This window comes from Hemiscyllium ocellatum, chromosome 17 (assembly GCF_020745735.1).
Source record: "Hemiscyllium ocellatum isolate sHemOce1 chromosome 17, sHemOce1.pat.X.cur, whole genome shotgun sequence".
NCBI classification, from domain to species: domain Eukaryota; kingdom Metazoa; phylum Chordata; class Chondrichthyes; order Orectolobiformes; family Hemiscylliidae; genus Hemiscyllium; species Hemiscyllium ocellatum.
This window is the reverse complement of record NC_083417.1, coordinates 70636876-70661980: the sequence shown is the minus strand read 5'-3', so window position 1 is coordinate 70661980 and position 25105 is coordinate 70636876. Positions and strand designations below refer to the sequence as shown.

The following is a 25105-nucleotide window of genomic DNA, read 5'->3' as shown; positions in this document are numbered from 1 at the left end:
GAAACAAATATTATTTTAATATTAATACTGAGCAGAATAGTGGAGCATACTCATAGAAATTGATCTTGTAACAAATTTCTTCTTGATGTAGATCCAAGGAACCTATTTGACAGTGAGCTCCGACTTGTTTGCATGTATAATTCAACATTAACAAAAGTAAGGAACCTAGGGATCAGAAGAAAGGAACTTGGGATGGGGAGAAACTAGGAGAAATGAATGAATGAATTCTTTCTATAATTAACTCCTTCAAAAAAGGGCAAGATAAACATCTGACTGAAAATGGGATTGGAGAAGATAAGCAAGCACAAATAAACAAACCTCCAAAAGCCTTGAAAATGATCGTTTCTGTGCTGGTGTGGTCAATCCATTGTTGTCAGTTAAGGGGAGAAGTGTTGGTAGTTGAATATTGAGATTGGAGATGTATGTTCTGGTTTTACTTCATCTGCTTTCAAATTAAGGAAGGACTTCAGCACAACATTCCCATAAAAGATAAGGCCTTGCTACTTTAAAGGGTCAGGATGATTTACATTTCTATTTTACTATAGAAAAGGGATGTTTGTCAAAATAATGTAAAATTATGGAAGAATGGCTTTTTTTAAAATCATCCCAATGTCATCATCGGGCTCATTGCTTCTATACCTATGTAGTGGGTTAACTGGCATGGAAGTGCTATGGAAATTCCTGATGAAGGGCTATTCCCTGAAACATCAGTTCTCCTGCTGCTCGGATGCTGCCTGACCTCCTGTGCTTTTCCAGCACCACACTCTCAACTCCGATCTCCAGCATCTGCAATCCTCACTTTCTCCATGGCAGTGCCATTGCCTAGCATGAGGATGAGCTGGGGAGCAGGCAAAAGCATGGAATGGGTGGAGGAGCATGAGGTGGAACAGATGCCACAAGGCAAGTGTTAAGTGATTGTTTTCAACTGGCATAGATGCAATGGACCAGATGACATTTTCTATGCTGTACACCTGTGACAGCTCCGGCCCTCTGGGTATGCGGGTTGGCAGGTCATACATTTTTCACTACAACAAAGACAAGATCCTACAGGATTCAGACAGGCTTTTTAAAGAGGCTGCCTCAGCACCCAGCTTGGCGTACAGCTACCTTGGAGCTCTTTCACGGGTCGGCTGAATCAAATGCAGCCTGAATCCTCCCTCACACTGAAGATCATGTCTCCAGAGCCACTTCCATCCAAGGCAGGTGAGCCAAGATAGAAATTTTCCCAACTCCCACTACATGCCTTAAGGATTAAAATCCAGGTTTAAATGCTTCATGTTGAGTTTAATCTTTCTTAACCACATGCCTTCATGTACACAACAAAGAAAAAAATTCCAATTGTCTTTACTTACCTGATCATGGTTCCGCAGAATCAGAGGAACCTCATGGGTTTCAAAAGGTTCATAGTTTTGAAAGACAATTTCTGATGGGAATGGCTGAAATATTGGCCTGTCAGTGTCCAACATGGAGAACTGCAAAAGAAAGCAAAGTCAACGTTAATCCCTACAGACTAAGTGAGAATGCAACATTACAAACTTCACGTATCCAACATTTATATCAGACTTTATGTATCTACAACCTTTACGATCAGATGTAAGTACAATATTATTCATTCACAGGATGAGGGCATCACTAGCCAGGGCAACACTTATTAACGATTCTTAATTGCCCAGAGACCGGTTGAAAGTTAACTACATTGCTATGGATCTGGAGTCACATGTAGTTCAGACCAGGTACAGATGACAATTTTCTTCCCTAAAGGACATTATTGAACGAAATGGACTTCTCCAAAAATTAACAATGGCCACCATTAGACTCTTAATTCCAAAGTTTTATTGAATTCGAATCCACCATCTACCATGGGATGATTGGAACTCTGATCCCCAGATGAATACTTGGGTCTCTGGATTAACAGCCAAGTTAATCCATAATACTGCTGTGCCATCACCTCCCCATTAAATACAAAATGCAAAGTGTTCAGAGGATCGATGGAATTTGTTCCACCTGACAGAGACAGAAGTGAGGCCTGAAATTTACAGGTCAAGCTCATAATTTTTTCCTCCCTTCATCAGACATGGACTTCTCACCTCTAATTGACCTGGATAAGATGGTGGCATGCTGCCTTCTTAAACAGCTACAACTATTGGGGTATAGAGAACCAGGAATGCTGTAAAGGAGGGAGTTCCAGGATTTTGACCCAGCAACACAATTTATTCGCAATTCATGTTTGTGTGTGACTCAGTGGGAAACCTGCATTTCCATGTATCTGCTGCCCTTGTCTTCTAGATTGTAGCGACAGAGTTTGAAAATCTTGCTGACTTCTTACACGTAATTTTTTTTTGTTTCTAAACAACAAACTGTGCACTAATTTTTTTTTAAATGCCTCGCTGAGAAGCAAAATAATTTTGTGCATTAGTTTTCATTATAAAAAAGATAAAAGTTGGGAAAGCACATCACAACTAAGAAAGTTTCATGGTACTTGAAATATTAATTTTTGATGAATCTCAATTCTGATGTTGTAGCTACTGTCAGTGCTCACTGTTTAATGCTGTGTGGGTTAGAATAATTAAAACAGGTAAACCAGCAGCCATGAAACCATTCCCCAGCAAAGAGTCAAAACAAGAATAAAGTGATAAAAAAGGAACCTGACAGAAATAATTATTGATCAAATCCATTCCCTGCAGACTATCTAGTTCTCAACATTCTTTTCCTTTGTAAAGATCATTTTTTTAGACCTGGTAACAGAGAATAAAGGCTAATATTCTCCAAGAAAATAAGCATTTGAGACAATTGACGCACACCAGTGAAGTTGGAAATAATTGCCCAGATTTTTCTGTCAAAATTACAGTGATGCTAGTGCCCATGAGTATTTGGTCAGATGAGTATTTAGCTGAAAAAAGTCCACAAATTGCTGACTAAGGTACCAGCAAATTCTGGTAAATGCCATCTCACTGTTAGCCCCACCAACCAAGTTCATAAACCCGCAGAGTAAATGTGAAAAAACACACACCAAAACATAGTCAACATGACTTTGTGCATGGGAAATCATGTCTCACAAACTTGATTGAGTTTTTTGAAGAAGTAACAAAGAGAATTGATGAGGGCAGAGTGATGGATGTGATCTATATGGACTTCAGTAAGGCGTTCGACAAGGTTCCCCACAGGAGACTGTTTAGCAAGGTTAGATCTCATGGAATACAGGGAGAACTAGCCATTTGGATACAGATATGGCTCAAAGGTAGAAGACAGTGGGTGGCAGGTTGTTTTTCAGACTGGAGGCCTGTGACCAGTGAAATGCCACAAGGATCTGTGCTGGGTCCTCTACTTTTTGTCATTTACATAAATGATTTGGGTGCGAGCATAAAAGGCACAGTAGGTAAGTTTGCAGATAACACCAAAATTGGAGGTGTAGTGGACAGCGAAAAGGATTACCTCAGATTACAACAGGATCTTGATTAGATGGGCCAATGGGCTGAGAAATTCAAAGTTTGGGAGAAGATTTGTAGCTCGGGTGCTTGTTATTGTGGTTCTGTTCGCCGAGCTGGGAATTTGTGTTGCAGATGTTTCGCCGCCTGTCTAGGTGACATCCTCAGTACTTGGGAGCCTCCTGTGAAGCGTTTCTGTGATCTTTCCTCCGGCATTTGTGGTGGTTTGAATCTGCCGCTTCTGGTTGTCAGTTCCAGCTGTCCGTTGCAGTGGTCGGTATGTTGGATCCAGGTCGATGTACTTAGTAATAGGTTTAGGGTGAGAGGGGAAAGATTTAAAAGAGGCCTAAGGTGCAACATTTTCACTCAGAGGGTGGTACGTGTATGGAATGAGCAGCCAGAGGAAGTGGTGGAGGCTGGTACAATTGCAACATTTAAGAGGCATTTGGATGGTCTATGAATAGGAAGGATTTGGAGGGATATGGGCCAGGTTCTGGCAGGTGGGACTAGATATCTAGTCGGCTTGGATGGGTTGGACTGAAGGGTCTGTTTCCATACTGTACATCTCTATGACTCGATGACACAGGTAGTTAAGTCAAGTCAAGCCAAAGCCAATATACTATTTCCCTGCGCTTTCCCCTGTCATTTTGCTTGCTCTCCCACTTCTCAGCAAGTTTCCAATCAATCCTTCTTTCCTTGTCATTCTGTGTTTGCTTTGGCATTGAACTTAGCCCTCTAATTTACACTTCCCTCTCAGTCCTTATGCTGTTAATTTTACAATCCTTCAATCTGGTTGACTGAGGGGATAAACAGTCAAGATTAGAGTGGTACTGGAAAAGCACAGCAGGTCTGGCAGCATCTAAGGAAGGGCTTTTGCCCGAAACATTGATTTTCCTGTTCCTCGGATGCTGCCCGACTTGCTGTGATTTTCCAGCACCACTCTAATCTCCAGCATCTGCAATACCCACTTCTGTCTGAGGGGATAAACAGTACTGTTCACTTGGAACACAGATGTCACTTCACTCACACTTTCTGTAACACAAAATTTAAAAATTAAACATTTTCAAGCAAGTTGAACTAAGATGATCTGTGGAAAAATAGATTATTTGTCTTGAACTCAACTGTCTTCATTCAGTACTAGCCACAAAAACCTGAGCCTTGTCTTGATCCAGGTCACACTGTTGTTTGCTGCCATTTCAAAATAGGTGGTTTATGGACAGGGAGAAAGTAATCTCTGTAGAGACATTTTGTGACCTTTCATATTTCCTAGCATTCTCAGTGGCCACAGTTGAGTATCTTATCTCTGGGTGAGAAAAAGGGGAAGATTGTATTTCTCATGATCCAGTTGGGTGAGGCACACCCACAAATTTAAAAGCCAAGAAAAACAGCAATAATAATAAATAAAAGTGTAAACTGACTGCATGAAATATATCCCAGACTGAGAAGGATGAAAAAGCAGTGTCCTCGTCCTCACTTTTCATCCCACTGGCCTCCTAATTCAAATTTCAGACAACTCCAGCAGAACATCACCACCAAACACATCTTCCCCTCACTCCCCCCGTCTGCATTTCTCAAGGATCATTCCCTCCGTGACACTGTCCATTCCACAACCACTAACACTACCTCTCCTCTCAATGGCACCTTCCTATGTAACTTCAGAAGGTGCAACACCTTCACCTCTCTGCTCACCATCCAAAGGCCTAAACAGTCTTTCCAGGTGAAACAGCATTCCACCTGTACCTCCTCCAATCTCGTGTATTGTATTTGCTGCACCCAATGTGGCCTACTTTACACTGGAGAAATCAAACGCAGACTGGGTCACTGCTTTAAGGAACAATACCTCAGCTTCAGACCAGGCACACTTACAGCCTTCGGGACCTAATATCGAGTTCAACACCTTTAAATTGTGAACTAACTCCCATTTCTTCCCTTTCTTCTGTTTATTATCATGTCCTCCTCTCCCACTGTTCCACTTACTGTCCTTTCAAGACTGGCAGGAGGCATACCATTGTTCTGCCATTCTCACATTCCAATCAATTAATCTGAACCATTAACATTTTTCTCCATCAGCACCCTACACCCACTATCTCCAACCGTCCAAACTATAGCATAAATGCTGTCCCCTCCACACTTCACTTCAGATCTAATGAACAGTCATCTACTTTTGAAACATTAGCCCCTTACTGTCTCTTAACGGATGCTGTCCACCCACTGTGATCTCCAGCATTTGTTATTTTCATCATTTTCCAATTCTTCTGGCCACAGGCATAGTGTCAGGGATCTGGAGGATTGCTGACATTGTAATCTTGTTTACAAAGGGAGGAAGAGATAAAGCAAGTAACTACTGGACAGTCAGCCTTCCCTGAACATTGGGCAAATTATTGATAAAAGAAAATTGAGTGACAGTTTCTACCGCTCGAACGCCATTAGCAACTCCAACTTATTGGACATCAAAAAACTTAAGTACACTAAACTTTCACGTACTTTCCTCCAAACTTGGGACTCCTCGATCATTCCGGAACCTTCTCACAGCCTCTGGAACTGTGCGCATGCCTTTAGCACTCCAGTTTATTGGACATCAAGGAACGTAAGTACATTAAATATTCACATACTTACCTCCAAACTCTGGATTCCTTGATCATTCCAGAACCTTCTCCTGGTCTTCGGAACTGCTCGGACACCATTAGCCACACGGCCGCTACAGCCACCACCACGGCAAACACTTCTATCCCTGCCGCCCCACAGACTTGGCCACTACCTCCACGATCACCACCAGGACCACTACCTCTGTGATTGCCACCAAGACAACTGCCGCCGAACCCACTGCGAAGACTACCCATCACGTCACTTCCAACCACCAAAGTGGTGCTGCCTCAGCCACTTCCGCCCCCACGGCTGACGAACACGCAACAGCTGCTGAAGATATTGCGAACGCCACATGGAACGTCACTTCTGCCTCCATGGATGCCACTGAATCACCGTCTCTGTCCCCCTGATCCCCATGGTGTGCGTCACTTCCTTTGGTGATGTCACCCAGCACCCACCTCAGAGATCATCTCCGTCCCCACTCCCAACTCCAGCTCTATACCAGGTCCCAGACCCCAGCCCTGCAGTGTTTCCACCAACCCTCAAGACTCCCCGTCACTGAGGATGAATGATCAGTCCTTCATAAAGGCCTGACCTTCATCCCACTACTCTCCCAGATCAACAAATTCAACATGCGTTGTGACATCACATTTTTCTTCCACCGCCTCGGCCTCCGTACCTACTTTTTCCACCAGGACTCCCAGCCACCCTCTGAGGACCCCTTCAGCCACCTCCAACAAACTCCATCCACTTGTACAGCCCGTGCTGGACTGCCACCCACCCTTGATCTCTTCATCTCCAACTGCCGCTGCAACATTGACCACTTCAGCCTGTACACAACTCTCACCCACTCCAACCTCTCAATCTCGCAACATGCAGTTCTCCACTCCAATCCCCACCTCACTATCAAACCAGCTGGCAAGCTTGAGGGGGGGCGGCGCAGAGATAGTTTAGCACACTGACCTGTATACTGCTAAAGCTAGGTGCCAACTCACAGACACCTCCTCCTACTGCCCCCTTGAGTACAACCTCACCTCCCAACACCAGATTATTATTTCCTGGACCATCCACAACCTCATCACCTCAGGATGTAACTCTTACTCAAAAATCAACTACCCTGGTTGACCCATTATCTCCAACTGGTCCTGCCCACCAAACTGATCTCTGCCTTCCTTGACACCATCCTGTCCCCCTTGGTCCAGGACCTCGCCACATACATTCAAGACACCACCCCGCCCTCCATCTCCTCCATGATTTTTGATTCCCCAGTCCCCAATGCCTTATCTTCATCATGGACATCCACTCCCTGTACATGTCCATCCACCATGACGAAGGCCTTAGTACCCTCTGTTTCTTCCTCTCCCGCCAACCCAAACTTCCACCAACACACTCATTTGACTGGCTGATCTGGTTCTCACCCTCAATCTCTCCTTTCAATTCTCCCACTTCCTTCAGACCAAAGGGGTAGCCATGGGCATCAGCTCGGGCCCAGCTATACCTGCCTTTTTGCTGGGTTAACTGACAATGCAGTTAACTGGCACTATTCCCCACCTTTTTTTCCACTACATTGATGACTATATTAGCGCACCTCATGCTCTCACGAGGAAGTTGAACAGTTCATCAACTTCAGAAACACCTTCCACCCTAACCTCAAGTTCACCTGGACCATCTCGGACACCTCCCTTCCCTTCCTGGATCTCTCCATCTCCATCTCCATTTCTATTGACCAATTCAAAACAGACATCGACTTCAAACCCACTGACTCCCACCCCCACCCTATAAAAGTGCTATTCCTCATTCCCAATTTCTTTGCCTCTGCTGCATCTGCTCCCAGGACGATCAATTCCACCCCAGATGGCTTCAAGGACCGCAATTTCCCCTCCCACATGGTCAACAATTCTCTCCAGTGCATTTCCTCCACTTCCTGCACCTCTGCCATTGAACCCCACCCTCCAAACGCAACAAGGATAGAACCCCCTCCCGCACCTAACCCCTGTCCTCACCTTCCACCCCGCCAATCTCCAGATACAACACATTATCTTCCATCATTTCCACCACCTCCAGTCAGATCCTACCATCAGAGATATATTTCCCTCTCCATCCCTTTCAGCATTCCACAGAGATCATTCTTTCTGCGACTCCCTCATTAGGTCCAGGCCCCCCACCAACTCACCATCCATTCCCAGCACCTTCCCTTGCCACCGCAAGACATGTAAAACCTGCACCCACATCTCCCTGCTCATCTCCCAAAGGATCTTTCCACATCCAGCAGAGATTTTCCTACAAATAAAAACACCTTATATACTGTGTCTGTTGCTCTTGGTGTGGTCTCCTCTACATTAGGGAGACAGGATTCCAACTTGCAGAACATTTCAGAGAACATTTCCAGGACACAATCACCAAATAACCCCACCGCTCTGTGGCCAACCACTTCAACTCCCCATCCTACTCCGCCAAGGACATGCAAGTCCTGGGCCTCCTCCATCGCCAAATGCTAACCACCCACGACTAGAGGAAGAACACCTCATCTTCCTCCTTGGGACCCTCCAACCACATGGAATCAATGTTGATTTCAGCAGCTTCCTCATTTCCCTTCCCCTCACATTATCCCAGATCCAACCCACCAACTCAGAATCACTCTCTTAAATTGTCCTACTTGTCCATCTTCCTTCCCACCTAACCAGTCCACTCTCCACTCCGACCTATCACCATCACCTCCCCTTTCCCCACCTTCATCTACCTATCACATTCCTAGCTACATTCCACAGCCCCATCCCTCTCCCATTTATTCTTCAGCCTCCTTGCCCCCACCACACATTCCTGATGAAGAGCTTAGGCTCAAAACATCGACTCTCCTGCTCCTCAGATGCTGCCTGACCAGCTGTGCTTTTCCAGCGGCACACCTTTTGGCAGTACAAACAGTCACATGGAAAAGCAGAGATTAATCAAAGACAGACAGTCTGGATTTATTAAAAAAAAAGGTTGTATCTGACTAACTCAAATGCATTTTTTCAAGAAAGTTGATGATATATTCATCTCAGATATTTGCAAATATTTGATAAGCCCACATGATAGGCTGGTCAGGGAAGTAAAAATCACTGTATCCACAGGAAAGAGGCATATTGGATTTAAAACTAACTCAGTGGCAAGAAAGCTAATGGGTGTTGGAGTCTGTAGTGGAGTTCCAAAGGTCTCAATGCTGAGTTCCTGCTTTTCATGCTATGTATCAGTTATTTTAATTTAAATGTAGGGGACATGATTAAGATGTTTGCAGATGAAATAAGAAAAGACAATGTGACTGATTTTGGGGAAAAAGTGCTGTAGACTACGGGAAGAAACCAATGAACTAGAAGATGGGCAGAAAAAAGTAGCAAATGGAACTCAATCAGGCAAAGTGTCAGGAAATCTACTTGGAAAGAAAAGACAAGACAATGCACAATATACAATAGAAAACTGAGAACTGTTGAAGAACAAAGGGACATTGGAGTGCCTGTCTACAATCCCTGAAGACAGCAGAGCAGGTAGAATAAGGACTTAAGAAAGCGTATGGGATGTGTTCCTTTGTTAGCTGAGGCAAAGAACACAAGAGCAAAGAATATACACTGAATTGTATAGAACACCTGCTAGGCCACAGCTAGAGTCTTAAGTATAATGCTGGTCACCAATTACTGGCAAGGTAAGAACTCACCAGAGAAGGTGCACTGGAGATTTAAGAGACTAAGAATGGAAGATTTTAATCATGATGAACGATTGACAAGGCTGGAATTTTTGTCTTTGGAACAGAAGAAACTGAAGATGATTTAACTCAGTGTATAAAATTACAAACAGCCTGAACAGAATAGATTATGTACTTCAATAACCAGCTTGAATAAATTTAACATGATGTGGCAGAAGAATTTAAGGGAAGTGTTCACCCAGTAGGTGATGGGGAATCTGGAACTCACTTTTCAAAAAAATAGCAGAAGCAGAAAACCACACTGCATTTTTAGAAAATATTAGCATATGAAGTTGGGATGCTGCAGGCTCAATGCAATGACAAGAGCAGCACAGTAGGTTTAAGCTGAATCAATACTGTACAGCTGGTATGGATGAGCCGAATGACCTCCTTCCATGCAGTAAATGGTCTGTGAGGAATATTTAACTCTCCTACATATTCACTTGTGGCTCCAGTATTATTTATTCATTTTAGCAAATTTTAAAGCATTGTTAGGATGTTCACAAATACAAATTAAGGGAAATTCAGACTGGTTTATAATTATTTTTTCTCACTTCTCAATTGACATTTTATTGGCCTATCATACGGATCTTATTAGACATGATCAACATAAAATACTATGTCAAAAAAATACAATATTATATCAATCCTACAAATGTAGAACAGTGTAAAAACAAACAAATGCCTGGAAGTCTCAAAGTCAATCATTTTAAGAACTGAAACAGTACAAAGAACAATTAAAATTTAGGCATGGATGTTCTCAACCGGAGAGAATAGATAAGAAACAAATGACCTGAAGTTTCGGAGCACTCGGATAAATTTAAGACAGTTGAGAATAATGAAAGCCAGGCAAAAAGTTTTTTTTAATTAATCCTTGGGATATGCCACTGCTGAGAGTTGCCTTTGAGAATGTGGCAGTGAGTTGCCTTTATGAACACTGCAATCCTTGTACTGCAGCTACACCAGCACTGCTGTTATAATTAAGGTCAACAGTAGAACAGTTTCCCATCCACAAGCAGCCAATTGAGTTAATGAAGAGTCTTATTAAGGTCAATCTCCAGGCCTCACATTGTAGCACCAAAACATGGCCTGAGAAGAAAAGGTGTATTGGTGGAGAAGGAGTGTGTGTGTGTGTGTGTGAGAGAGACAGACAGATAGAGGCAGTGCTCATCCTACTTTTGGCCCTCCGGCTTCTGGAATCTACCTACCCTCCTCAATTAAACAGTGAGCTAATTGGCAAGTTCAGGAAAAATGCTGTCAAGTCACTATTCCCAACATTATGCAGGGTCAGGAATGCACTTGGACCCATCACAAGGTCTCAACCTCAAATGGATAGTTGGTCCAGGTATTAAAAGATAGTGATGTTGCTTGAAAATAATTTCAGCAGAAAGTACATATCATGTGATACAAATATAACTAGGATTCAATCAAATGAGAGATTTTTGGAATGTCAGTGAAAAAACTGGAATCAATATGTTGACTGACTGGCTTGTCCCAGTTCAGACCAGACAGCAAAAAAAAAGCAACCAGTCAATAAAAAACTAATAAGGATTTTATTTTGAGTTGTAATTATCATTGACATGCTTTGTGGCAATTTTAAAACAAAGAATACATGGGTATGAGTTAACCATGACAGGAGGAAATATTACAAATTGCTTTAAAGGTTAGTTTAAAAAAATTATGAGTTAAATTACTACAATTATCATCAACAACTTATTGGGATGGGATTGTAAACTGTTCACTGTCTTCATTCCTAAACTATCAATCCATCTTGTTCTGGATTAGAAAAAGTACTAACCTTAATTCCTATGGCTATAGGTATACTGCCTCAAATCAGGCTGTCCAAAACCCCAGCTGTCCAAACACTTCCATTATACATCAATCTTAATTTCTGAAAGGTTCACGGCTAGGTGCTGCAATGGCTATCAAAGTCAGCTAACGAGAGTTCAGACACATTGGGGAACAATGGATGAATCAAGATATTGAGGCTCTGGTCAAGAAAGCTGTCATGAGGGGTCATAATTTTTAGGTGATTGGAGGAAGTATAGGGGAGATGTCAGAGAGTGGGTGCATGGAATGCACTGCCAGCAGTGGTCGTAGAGTCAGAGACATTAGGGACATTAGGTTGTTTGATCTAGATTAAGATAAATGCTTGGCACAACATCGTGTGCCGAAGGGTCTGTCCTGTTCTATGTTCATACATTAAACATAGACAACCGAGAACAAGTGAATCCCTTGAAGAATATAGTGGGGGGGGGGGGGGGGGGGGGTAGGAGCATTAAGAGGGAAATCCAGAAGGCAAAAAGGAGATGTGAGATAGCTTTGGCAGGTAAGGTTAAGGATATTCAGAAGAGATTCTACAAGTGCATTAAGAGCAAAGAGCAATTAGAGACAGAATAGAGCCCCTTAAAGATCAACGAGGTCATCTATGTGTGGAATCACAGGATATGAGAGAGACATTAAATAAATATTTCATGTCAGCTTTAACTGTGGAGAAAGAAATCGAGGTTAGGAAACCCAGTGAAATAAATACGGATGTCTTGAAAACAAATCACATTACATAAGAGGAGGTGCTGAAGATCTTACAAAACATAAACGTGGATAAATCTGCGGGACCTGATCAAGTGTATCCCAGGACATTGTGAGAAGTTAGAGAAGAAATTGCGAGTCCCCTAGCAGAGATATTTGTATCATCTCCAGCCATGGGGGAAGATGCTGGAGGACTGGAGGGTGACTAATGTTGTGCCTTTATTTAAGAAAGTCTGTAAAGAGTAACCTGGGAACTACAGGTCAGTGAGTTTGACATCAGTGGTGGGTAAATTATTGGAGGGGACTCAGAGATAGGATCTACACACACTTAGACAGGCAAGGACAGATTAGCGATAGTCAGCATGGCTTTGTGCATGGGAAAACGTGTCTCACAAACACTTGATTGAGTTTTTTGATGACGTAACCAAAAAGATTAATGAGGGCAGAGCGGTAGATGTTATCTACATGAACAAGGTTCCACATGGCAGACTCATTAGTAAAGTTAGATCACATAGGATTCAAGGACAGCTTGCCAACTGAATACAAAATTGGCTTGGCGGTAGGAAACAGAAGGTGGTGGCGGAAGGTTATTTTTCGAAATGGAGGCCTGTGACCAGCGGTGTTTTGCAAGGATCAGTGCTGGGTCCACTGTTGTTTGTCATTTATATAAATGATTTGGATGAGAATCTAGGAGGCATGGTTAGTAAGTTTGCAGATGACACTTAAATTGGTGGTATAGTTGACTGTGAGGTAGGTTATCCAAGATTACGAAAGAATCTTGATCAATTAGCAAATGGGCTGAGGAGTGGCAGATTGAGTTTAATTTGGATAAGTGTAAGGTATTGCATTGTGGTAAAACAAACAAACAAACTTACAGCTAATGATAGGGTCATGGATAGATTTGTCAAAAAGAGACACCTCGGGGTTCAGATATATGGTTCCTTGAAAGTTGTGTCACAGGTCAACTGGGTGGTTAAGAAGGCATTTAGAACACTTTCCTTCATTGCTCAGACCACTGAATATAAGAATTGGGATGTCACCTTGAGGTTGTATAGGATATTGGTGAAGCCACCTTTGGAGTACTGTATATAGTTCTGCTCACCATGCTATAGAAAGAATATATTTAAATTGGAGAGGATTCTGAAAAGATTTACCAGGATGTTGCTGAGACTGGAGGATTTGAATAATAAAAATTAACTGGGACTTTTTTCACTGGAGCATAAGAGTTTGAGGAGTGACCTTATAGAAGTTTATAAAATCATGAGCAACATAAATAAGGTGAATATAAAGGGTGGGGGAGTTCGAAGCTAGGGGGCATATTTTTAAGGTAAGAAGAGAAAGATTTAAAAGGGGCCTGAGGAGCAATTGTTTAAAGACAAAGGGTGGTTTGTGTGTGGAATGGACTTCCAGAGGAAGTGGTGGATGTGGGTACAACAACAATGTTTAGAGGACATTTAGATGAGTACATGAACAGGTAAGATTTGAAGGGACATGGGTCAGAAGCATAGTTTAATTTGGGAAACCTGGTCGGCATAGACTGGTTAGACTGGAGAGTCTGTTCCTGTGCTTTATGACTCAGTGACGTTTGGACAGATACGTGAATAGGAAAGTTTGGGAAATTTGGTCGGCATGAACAAATTGGACCAAAGGGTCTGTTTCCATATTATGTGCTCCATGACTCTATAGCACAATGTGAGCCTAGACGAGTCATCAGCTTCTCGTCTTCATGTACCACATTTTCCTACACTCATCCATCCTGCAAGCAACCTCATCTATTCACTGCCAATAATGCCCACCAAAATCTGGCAATATTCAAACTCAGGCGTCGCCTCAGTCCAGAAGTTGCCAGATGTGAGATATTGTACCTGTATTATTATCATAAGTTTGGAGTAGATTTGCAGAAATGGCCATGACCAAATTCATGCCTGGAAATGCTGGTCAAAGTCCAGTGACTGACCCTGCTATGTACATGTAATTATTTAAGCTTCCTTTTTGGATATTTCTAAAATGGATCCCAATATTGAACCATGGAATTGAAATAAGTATTTTTGTTTCAGCATGTTATCTTCAGAAATAAACAAGCAAAGTTTATTGCTTTCATTCAGTTCTTCAAATAGCTGACATCCTTGTACATCTAAATCCTCATCCTATTTTATCTGTGGATGAAATGTCAACTGATATGACATAAATACTGATACGATCAGCATTTATTGCCCATCTCAGTTGCGTTGAGATATCGCTTTTTTGAACCACTATAGTTCATGTGACATAGATGTGGTCATTGTGCTATAAAGGGCCGAGTTCTATTGTTTTGATCCAGAGACGATACAATTCCAAATCAGTCTGAACTGTGGTTTGCATGGGAAATCTGCATGTGGTGGATTTCTCACAAAGCCAATATACCCATTTCTGACCACATGTTGAAGGAAATGAAGCACTTTGAAGATAGTTAGACACTGCCCTGAGGAAGATCAGCACTGGGGCTGAGATACCTAGCCTTCAATGACCACTAACATTTTATTTTCTGCTGACTCCAGCCAGGGGAAGGTTATGCTTAATTTCCTTGCTTCATTTGGATTAGGGCTCCTTGTTGCCACATGTGGTCATATGCTGCCTTTACAGTCAAGAGAAATCACTGTCGTCTTGTGGTGTTAAATTCTTAAGTCCCCAGTTAAACTGAAGCTCGGATGAGATCAAGAGCCAAGTGATGTAGACAAAACACACATTGGCTACCGGTGAAAATATTATTGTAGAACAAGAGCCACTTTATAGTTCTGTCAATGACACTTTTCATCACTTTGTTGATGATTAAAAGTAGTCTGATGGGACACTAACTAAGTGGATTAAAATTGGCCAACTTTTTGTGTACAGGGCAGATTTGAGCAATTTGCTGGATAGATATGAAGGTTTCAAAACTTTTTGGTTTCACTTTTTAAATTTCTTATTTTCTCATCCAAATTCTCCAACCTTCTATCCTCATTCAACACACCAAACCACTTTCAGAGGCATAGCCTCTCTCTCCAACCACCCCCCACACCCAAACAACTACGCTCAAACAGCTTTGAAGTCTCCAGCTTTATTCCCACCATCGGAAATCAGAAAAATCAATACAATTTAGTTTTTATGCCAGCACACCAAAAAAAAACATAATTTTAATTGTCAAAAAGTTAAAACTTACTTGACTTTCAAAGTATTTTTACTATAAATATATCAATAACTTAATAAAAGGAACTAAATCCACAAGTTTGTGACTTTGATACATTTGTTTGCTAGTGAGCCAAATTATAGTCTGTTGTCATTAACTCTTTTGGTTACTGAATTTTATGGCCACAGACTGTACATTACAGTGCCACCTTCTTCAGAATCCACACCAGTATGCTGCAAGCACCGACTGCTTAATCATGCAACATTTATCCACAAGGTTGCTTTCCCAATTCTCTGACTGAAAGTCATTTGCTGTCAGCACACCAGTGTCAACGAGAAATTAGAATGGAAATCACATGCGAATCCTTTGACAAGGACCCATTGATTGATCGTGCTCTGACAGCTTCACACACAAACTCAAGAGGGCTCATGATTGTCATCTATTGCCTCAGGACCACGGTCACCCTCAGCATCAATGGAAAACCAGAATCCCAGAAGCATTTGATAATCATTTCTAGTTTGACCGTCCCAATGCTTGCTTGCTTAATCCAGAAAATAATTTTTAGTGACAATAACAAACTTCAGCACATCACAGAGGCGAATTTTGGAAAGCAATGGGCCTGAGCAAAATGTGTTTAGGACAATTTTCACAGATTAAGGTAGAATTTTGAAGACATATTTGCTGCAGGAAATTTGCTTCCAATATTCAAATTTTAAATACCTTTGTTGCAGAATGACAAACAAGATTAACATGGAGAAGAACTTTACATTCTATTGCTAATCTTTCAAACCAGTTTTAAGATACTGTGTAATACTTGCAGTGCCAATGAAAATATGAAATCACTACATTCACATTCAAAGCTCCCCCTAAATTGCTTTGCTTGCCCCACTTTTTTTTTGCTCCAAGGTTTCTAAGCAACAAATAAATTTGAATTTTGGCAGAAGTTCTTTGTTTCTTCCTCTGAAGCTAAAACTCACAACACCAGATTATAGTCCAACAGGTTTATTTGGAAGCACTAGTTCCGAAAGCTAGTGTTTCCAAATAAATCTGTTGGACTACAACCTGGTGATGTGTGATTTTTAACTTTGTACATCCAAGTCCAACACCAGCACCTCCAAATCATGACTCCTCTGAATCTGTGTTACATAGGACATATGCACAAAGTATCCCTTGGTTATTAACTCACCTTTGTAATGGCCTCCTTTAAAAGCTAATCCTTTGGCCAGAGCAAATAAAAGAACACACCATTATGTGAATCACAATCACTAAATGCAGAAAAAATTCTACTTCCATTTCATCATATCTTCCTCCAGGTTTTCGGTATTTTCACTACTTGTGTTAAACACAACAGTATAAAGTTGTCTCTAAAAGAGAAGCCAATGAACCAAAAGAAAGTTATTGTTCCCTCCTCACTATGTGATTCTGACTGTTTTGCTTTGGACCATCTGTTGTCCTTGCTCTTCCAGGTGGTAGAGGTCGCAGATTGGGACTGTGCTATTGAAGGAACAATACACCTCGTAGGTGGTATTCACTGTAGACACCATGTGAATGGGATGAATGATTAAGGGAGTGGTGGACAGGGCACCAATCATAGGTGTTGCTTTGTACAAAATAGTTTTGATATTTTTGAATCGTTGCTGGAGAACTTATCCAGGTAAGTGGACAGCTTTCCATTATATGATTGTCTTGTGTCTTGTAGATGGTGAAAAAAATTAATCACCACAGAGTATCCTGCCTTTGATTGGCTCTTGTAGCCACTATACACATGTGATTCACCTAGTTAAGTTTAAGAGGGTAGTCTTAGGTTAGATTACATTTTAGATTAGATTACTTACAGTGTGGAAACAGGCCCTTCGGCCCAACAAGTCCACACTGACCCGCAAAAGCGCAACCCACCCATACCCCTACATTTACCCTTATCTAACACTAGAACAATTTAGCATGGCCAATTCACCTGACCTGCACATCTTTGGACTGTGGGAGGAAACCGGAGCACCCCGAGGAAACCCACGCAGACACGGGGAGAATGTGCAAACTCCACACAGTCAGGCGCCTGAGTCGGGAATTGAACCCGGATCTCTGGCACTGTGAGGCAGCAGTGCTAACCACTGTGCCACTGTGCCACCCAGTCATAGAGATGTACAGCATGGAAACAGACCCTTCGGTCCAACCTGTCCATGCCGACCAGATATCCCAACCCAATCTAGTCCCACCTACCAGCACCTGGCCCACATCCCTCCAAACCCTTCCTATTCATATACCCATCCAAATGCCTCTTAAATGTTGCAACTGTACCAGCCTCCACCACATCCTCTGGCAGCTCATTCCATACACGTACCACCCTCTGCATGAATAAGTTGCCCCTTAAGTCTCTTTTATATATTTCCCCTCTCACCCTAAACCTATGCCCTCTAGTTTTGGACTCCCCAATCCCAGGGAAAAGACTTTGCCTATTTATCCTATCCATGCCCCTCATAATTTTGTAAACCTCTATAAGGTCACCCCTCAGCCTCCGATACTCCAGGGAAAACAGCCCCAGCCTGTTCAGCCTCTCTCTATAGCTCAAATCCTCCAACCCTGGCAGCATTCTTGTAATTCTTTTCTGAACCCTTTCAAGTTTCACAACATCTTTCTGATAGGAAGGAGACCAGAATTGCACACAATATTCCAACAGTGGCTTAACCAATGTCCTGTACAGCTGCAACATGACCTCCCAACTCCTGTACTCAAATCTCTGACTAATAAAGGAAAGCAAAACAAAAGCCTTTTTCACTAACCTATACACCTGCGACTCCACTTTCAAGGAGCATTAACCTGCACTCCAAGGTCTCTTTGTTCAGCAACATCCCCTAGGACCTTACCATTAAGTGTATAAGTCCTGCTAAGATTTGCTTTCCCAGAATGCAGCACCTCGCATTTATCTGAATTAAACTCCATCTGCCACTGCTCAGCCCATCTGGTCCAGATCCTGTTGTAATCTGAGGTAACTCTCTTTGCTGTCCAATACACCTCCAATTTTGGTGTCATCTGCAAACTTACTAACTGTACCTCTTATGCTCGCATCCAAATCATTTATGTAAATGACAAAAAGTAGAGGGCCCAGCACCATTCCTTGTGGCACTCCACTGGTCACAAGCCTCCAGTCTGAAAAACAACCTTCCACCGCAACCCTCTGTCTTCTATCTTTGAGCCAGATTTGTATCCCAATGGCTAGTTCTCCCTTTATTCCATGAGACCTAACCTTGCTAATCAGTTTCCCATGGGGAACCTTGTCAAACGCCTTACTGAAGTCCATATAGATCACATCGACTGCTCTGCTCTCATCAATCTTCTTTGTTACTTCTTCAAAAAACTCAGTCAAGTTTGTGAGACATGATTTCCCACGCACAAAGAGGATTTAAAAGATTTTTTAAAAATTGCTTGGTAACAGCTTTTGGATAGTTAAGCTGCAGTTCGCCATAGAACTGAGAGACGGGATATTTGCACTCAACTTCAAAGCCTGCAAATGACACTCTTTCTCAGTGGAAAAGAATCAGCAATCAAAAACTCTGAAAAGACGAAGTTTAACTAAAAGAGAAAACGCTTGGTCCCAATGGCCATCAAATCAAGGATTGCCACAGTAGAAGATATGCTAACAACTTGAAACCAAGAGAACTGAGAAAGTCACCTCATTTTACCCTTTGGGACTCCTGATTCAGAATTTGTTCCTTTTCAACTCCATTTTTGCAGAATGGTTGGCCTTGTCCATTCCATTTGTGAATGAATGTGCATATATGTTGGGATTTAAAGAGGGCAGTACAATTTAAGATTTAACGTTAGTATTAATAAACGTTTGTAACTTGTTAAGGATGCTTGTTAATAGTAAATGCTTTGTTAGCTTCTTTATTGATAAAACCTGCTGAGAGTTTATTTTGCTGGACAGAGTCAGGCAAATTAACCATCTGAGTGATTAAAGTGGACATTTATACATTTGTGACAACTCATGAAGTTGTGGTGCTTGATCTCCAGACCATCCTTCCTATCAGGGTTGTGATACTGTTCATCCAAGAATTTTTCTTCATTCAGCATTTATTGCCCAGCCCTAGTTGCCCTTGAAAAGGTGGTAGTGAGCACTAGCATGTCCACTAGCATGTGTCCACCAGCATGCAAAGCTTTAGGGACGGCATTCCAGGATTTTGGCCAGCAAATGAATATTTCCAATTCAGGATGGTTGTTGGATTAGAGAGAAGCTTGCAGGCAGAGATGTTCTCATACATCTGCTGCCTTTGACCTTCTAGATGGAAGTGGTGATGGGCTTGGAAGGTATTATTGAAGGAGCCTTGGCAAATTCCTACAGTGCATCCTGTAGCTGCCATACAGTGGTGCTACTGAGCATCTGTGGTGTAGGGAACAAATATTTGTGGATGTGGCACCAATCAATCAATTTGCTTTGTCCTGGATGGTGTCAAGCTTCTTGAGTTTTGTTGGAGCTGAAATCATCCAGGTAAGTGGAGAATATTCCATCACATTTCTAATTGTGCCTTGTAGATGATGGAAGACTTTGGGGAGTCAGGAAGTGAGTTATTTACCACATGATTCATAGCCTCTGACTTGTTCTTGTAGCCATAATATTTACGTAGGTAGTCAAGTTCAATTTCTGGTCAATGGTAACCCCCAAAGATATTGATAGAAGGGGATTCAGTGATGCTAATGCCATTTAATATTAAGTGGCGATGGTCAGATCCTTTGTTGGAAATGTTCATTGCCTGGCACTTGTGTAGCTCAAATGTTACTTGCCACTTGTCAGCCCAAGCCTAGATAGTGTCCAGTCAGGACAGCACGGTGGATCAGTGAATTAACTCAGTTGCCTCACAGTGCCAGGAACCTGGGTTTGATTCCCATCACAGGCGACTGTCTGTGTGGAGTTTGCACATTCTCCCCTTGTCTGCGTGGGTTTCTTCCGGGTGCTCCAGTTTCCTCCCACAATCCAAAGATGTGCAGGTCAGGTGAATTGGTCATGCTAAATTGCCCACAGTGTTATATGCATTAGTCAGGGATAAATGTGAGGGAATGGGTCTGGGTGGGTTACTCTTCAGAGGGTCGGTGTGGATTTGTTGGGCCAAATGGCCTGTTTCCACACTGTAGGAAATCCAATCAATCAGTCTTGCTGTAATAGAATATGGACTGTTTCAGTAGCTGAAGAGTTGTGAAGAGTGTTGAACATTGCCATGCTGATGATTGCACATTGCCACTTCTGAACTTATGATGGAGGGTAGTTCATTGATGAAGTCTCTGAAGATGGGTGAGACTAGGAAACTTACCCGAGGAAATAATGCCTTTGAGGTGAAATGACTAATCCCCAACAGCCACAAGCATCAACCTTGAGTTGGGTAGTCAGAGAAATGCAGAATTTGGGTGGGGATGTGAGGCTAAAGAGTAAGTTCAAAAATAGAATTGGACTAGACAAACTACTGACACATTCAAGGATTTTAAATATCCAATGTTGGGTGATGAGGACGTATAGTTCATTGAACATGATATACAGGTAACACTTAATGTGGTGGGAGACATGCTTATTTTCAACAAATTTGGTGCTTACAGAGGATGGAACAGTAGAGCAACATAAAAACTGCTAAAATTATTAAGTCAAGGACCAAGTTAGTTTAGAATATCTGGTAGGCATGACGAGTTGGACCGAAGGGTCTATTTCCATGCTGTACATCTCTGACTCTATGACACGACTCAGTAGAACATTTTCTCCTGGTTCCCATAGAAAACATAGCAGAATTGTATTATGGCATCAGAGATCTCATTAGCTGGCTGAGAGCCACAAGAGACCCAGGCTGCCTCTTCTCAGGAATGCCCACTGAAATGCACCAATCAGGCACTGACGGGGCTGCTGCCATCACCTATTCCTGTTTTCAAGAAGCTGGGGATGGACCTCCAGGCCAGTGGGAAATACCAGGAAGTCAGTGGGCACCCTTGTCCAATGTCTAGTCTTTCAATTAGGCACTGACTATCTTTGATCGAGGAACCATCATCCCCAACAGCCGAACCACCTACCCACAGGTGACAAGCTACCCACAGTAGGCTCATTTGAGGTCTTTAAGTGTCCTTAATTGCCAGCAAGGTGGGAAAGTCAACGTGGGCCTTCCTACCCGAAACATAATTCAGATGGAGACGGAAAAGTAATAGCATTTAAGTACAACACCACTCCACCTAATTGTGACCTTTCTGCCTTCAAGAACAACAGATTCATGTCCATACATCCAAAATCTGAGAATCATAGGATCCCTACAGGGCAGAAAGAGGCCATTCGGCCCATCAAGTCTGCCCTCAGATCCCCCCCACAACCCATCTCCATAACCCCACATTGACCATGGCTGATTCACTTAATCTAGGCATCCCTGAACACTACAGGCAATCTACCATGGCCAATCCACCTAACCTGCACATCTTTGGACTGTGGAACGAAACCAGAGCCCTCAGCTGAAACTCACACAAACACAGGGAGAATATGCAAACTCCACACAGTTACCCAATGCTGGAATTAAACTCGGGTCCCTGGTGCTGTGAGGCGCCAGTGTTAAGCTCTGAAGCACCATGAGATTCAAATAATTCTGAACCGATGGGTTAAAGAGCATGATAACAAAATCAAATTAATCCAGTGGAAGACTGTCAAACTTTTATACATTTAGCAATTACCATTCATCCCAATCCTCCATGTTATGTTTTTCCTGTATTTGAGCAATCATTCTAACTCCACATGCCCATCCTGTTCCAATATCCCTTCATTAACTATTGATTCCACCATGCAGACTTTTATTGTGAAGTGGGTGATAGCACGGAGCAGGGGGACACTAGGCACACGGACACATAAGATGGCCGCTGTCAGTTCTGTCACATGGACGTACCCATATGCTCATGCAGTCAGCCCCAGACCCAATCTTCTTTTTCCCATTTGACTTGTCAAGACTGATTGCCAGATTCTTCATGGTGGATAGCATATTTACATGGCTGTGGTATCCACGTTTTTTTGTATGGGAGGTCCGTACCCCTATTCCCCTGGACGACAAGGCTTGGTGTACTTAGTTTAACTTCTGGGAAACTATTCAAATGACCCCCAAACCTGCATGACAATCCACTCAACTCCCCAGACCCTTTACACTTCCTGGACCTTGAGCTGACACCACCATCCCAGTCTTGCCAATGGACCCAACAGCTCCCTTAATGCCCAAAACCCAACACAACCGTGGGACCCTCATGCCTCCAATCTGTATCCTGACTCTTTCCCATGCTGCCAAACCTCCCAGCATACACACTGGACCCAGCAATCCTAGTACCACCAGTGGTAACTTTCATTGCTATATCACCAGAGCTGTTCCCCTTCCTACCTATCCACCTCTACAGAACTAACATCCCGACCTAGCCACCAACTGGACCACCCAACAACACCCCAACAAGATCTGACATCACCCTGCAGCATCTGACCCAACCCCATCCAATCTCCACCAAACCAAATATCTCCCATTCACCTTGAAACATCCATTTCTTACCTACCCGCCTTTCTATGTTAGAACATAGAACATAGAACATAGAAAACTACAGCGCAGTACAGGCCCTTCGGCCCTCGATGTTGCGCCGACCAAAGCCTACCTAACCTACACTAGCCCAATAATCTCCATATGCTTATCCAATGTCCGCTTAAATGACCATAAAGAGGGAGAGTCCACCACTGCTACTGGCAGGGCATTCCATGAACTCACAACCCGCTGAGTAAAGAATCTACCCCTAACATCTGTCCTATACCTACCACCCCTTAATTTAAAGCTGTGTCCCCTAGTAACAGCTGACTCCATTAGCGGAAAAAGGTTCTCACTGTCAACCCTATCTAAACCCCTAATCATCTTGTACACCTCTATCAAATCTCCCCTAAACCTTCTTTTCTCCAATGAGAACAACCCCAAGTGGCTCAGCCTTTCCTCATAAGATCTTCCTACCATACCAGGCAACATCCTGGTAAACCTCCTCTGCACCCGTTCCAGTGCCTCCACATCCTTCCTATAGTATGGCGACCAAAACTGCACACAATACTCCAGATGAGGCCGCACCAGAGTCTTATACAACTGCAACATGACCTCAGGACTCCGGAACTCAATTCCTCTACCAATAAAGCCCAGTACACCATATGCCTTCTTCACAGCACTATTTATCTGGGTGGCAACTTTCAGAGATCTGTGTACATGGACACCAAGATCCCTCTGCTCATCCACACTACCAAGTAGCCTACCATTAGCCCAGTAATCCATCTTCTTGTTACTCCTACCAAAGTGAATGACTTCAAACTTAGCTATGTTGAACTCCATTTGCCACATTTCTGCCCAGCTCTGCAACTTATCTATATCCCGCTGTAACCTGCCACATCCTTCTTCGCTGTCCACAACTCCACCGACTTTTGTGTCATCCGCAAACTTGCTCACCCAGCTTTCAAGCCCCTCCTCTAGGTCATTTATAAAAATGACAAACAGCAATGGTCCCAAAACAGATCCTTGCGGAACACCACTAGTAACTGCACTCCAAGATGAACCTATACCATCAACTACTACCCTCTGTCTCCTTCCAGCCAGCCAATTCCTAATCCAAACTTCTAATGCACCCTCAATGCCATACCTCTGTAGTTTTTGCATTAGCCTACCATGGGGTACCTTGTCGAACGCCTTGCTAAATTCCATATACACCACATCTACTGCTTTACCCTCGTCCACTTCCTTGGTCACCTTCTCAAAGAACTCAATAAGGTTTGTGAAGCACGACCTGCCCTTCACAAAACCATGCTGACTATCCTTGATCACATTATTCCTATCCAGATGTTCATAAATCCTATCCCTTACAATTCTCTCTAAGACTATGCCCACAACAGAAGTGAGACTCACTGGCCTATAGTTACTCGGGCTATCCCTACTCCCCTTCTTGAACAAGGGGACCACATTCGCTATCCTCCAGTCTTCTGGCACTATTCCCGTAGACAATGACGACATAAAAATCAAGGCCAATGGCTCCGCTATCTCCTCCCTAGCTTCCCAGAGGATCCTAGGATAAATGCCATCAGGCCCAGGGGACTTATCTATTTTCGTCCTTTCCAGTATTCCCCAGACCTCTTCCCTACACACCTCAAGGTCATCCATTCTAATCACTTGTGACTCAATATTCACATCAGCAACAGTGTCCTGTTCCTGAGTGAATACTGATGAAAAGTCTTGATTTAGTGTCTCTCCAATCTCCTCCACCTCCAAGCACAACTTCCCACTACTATCCTTGACTGGACCCATACCTACGCTAGTCATCCTTTTATTCCTGACATACTTATAGAAAGCCTTTGGGTTTTCCCTAATCCTACCAACTAAGGACTTTTCATGTCCCCTTCTCGCTGCTCTTAGCTCTCTCTTTAGATCCTTCCTGGCTACCTTATAACCCTCAATCGCCCCAACTGAACCTTCACGCCTCATCTTTCCATAGGCCGCCCTCTTCCCTTTACAAGGGATTCCAATTCCTTAGTAAACCACGGCTCCCTCACAAGACCCTTTACTCCCTGCCTGACTGGTACATACTTATCAAGGACACCCATTAGCTGTTCCTTGAACAATGTCCACATATCATTTGTGTTCTTCCCTTGAAGCCTATTTTTCCAATCCACGCATCCCAAGTCATGCCTCACCGCATCATAAT

The 25105-nt window shown here is 42.9% G+C and overlaps 1 protein-coding gene across 1 annotated transcript in view; it reads right to left on the bottom strand.

Annotated features, from left to right (window-relative positions):
* Nucleotides 1-25105, bottom strand: part of hydin (HYDIN axonemal central pair apparatus protein) — an 888678-nt gene that overhangs the window by 825662 nt on the left and 37911 nt on the right. Inside the window, exon 5 of the mRNA XM_060837518.1 lies at nucleotides 1353-1472. Within this exon, the coding sequence (XP_060693501.1) occupies nucleotides 1353-1472 (120 nt within the window). The remainder of the gene's footprint in view (nucleotides 1-1352; nucleotides 1473-25105) is intronic.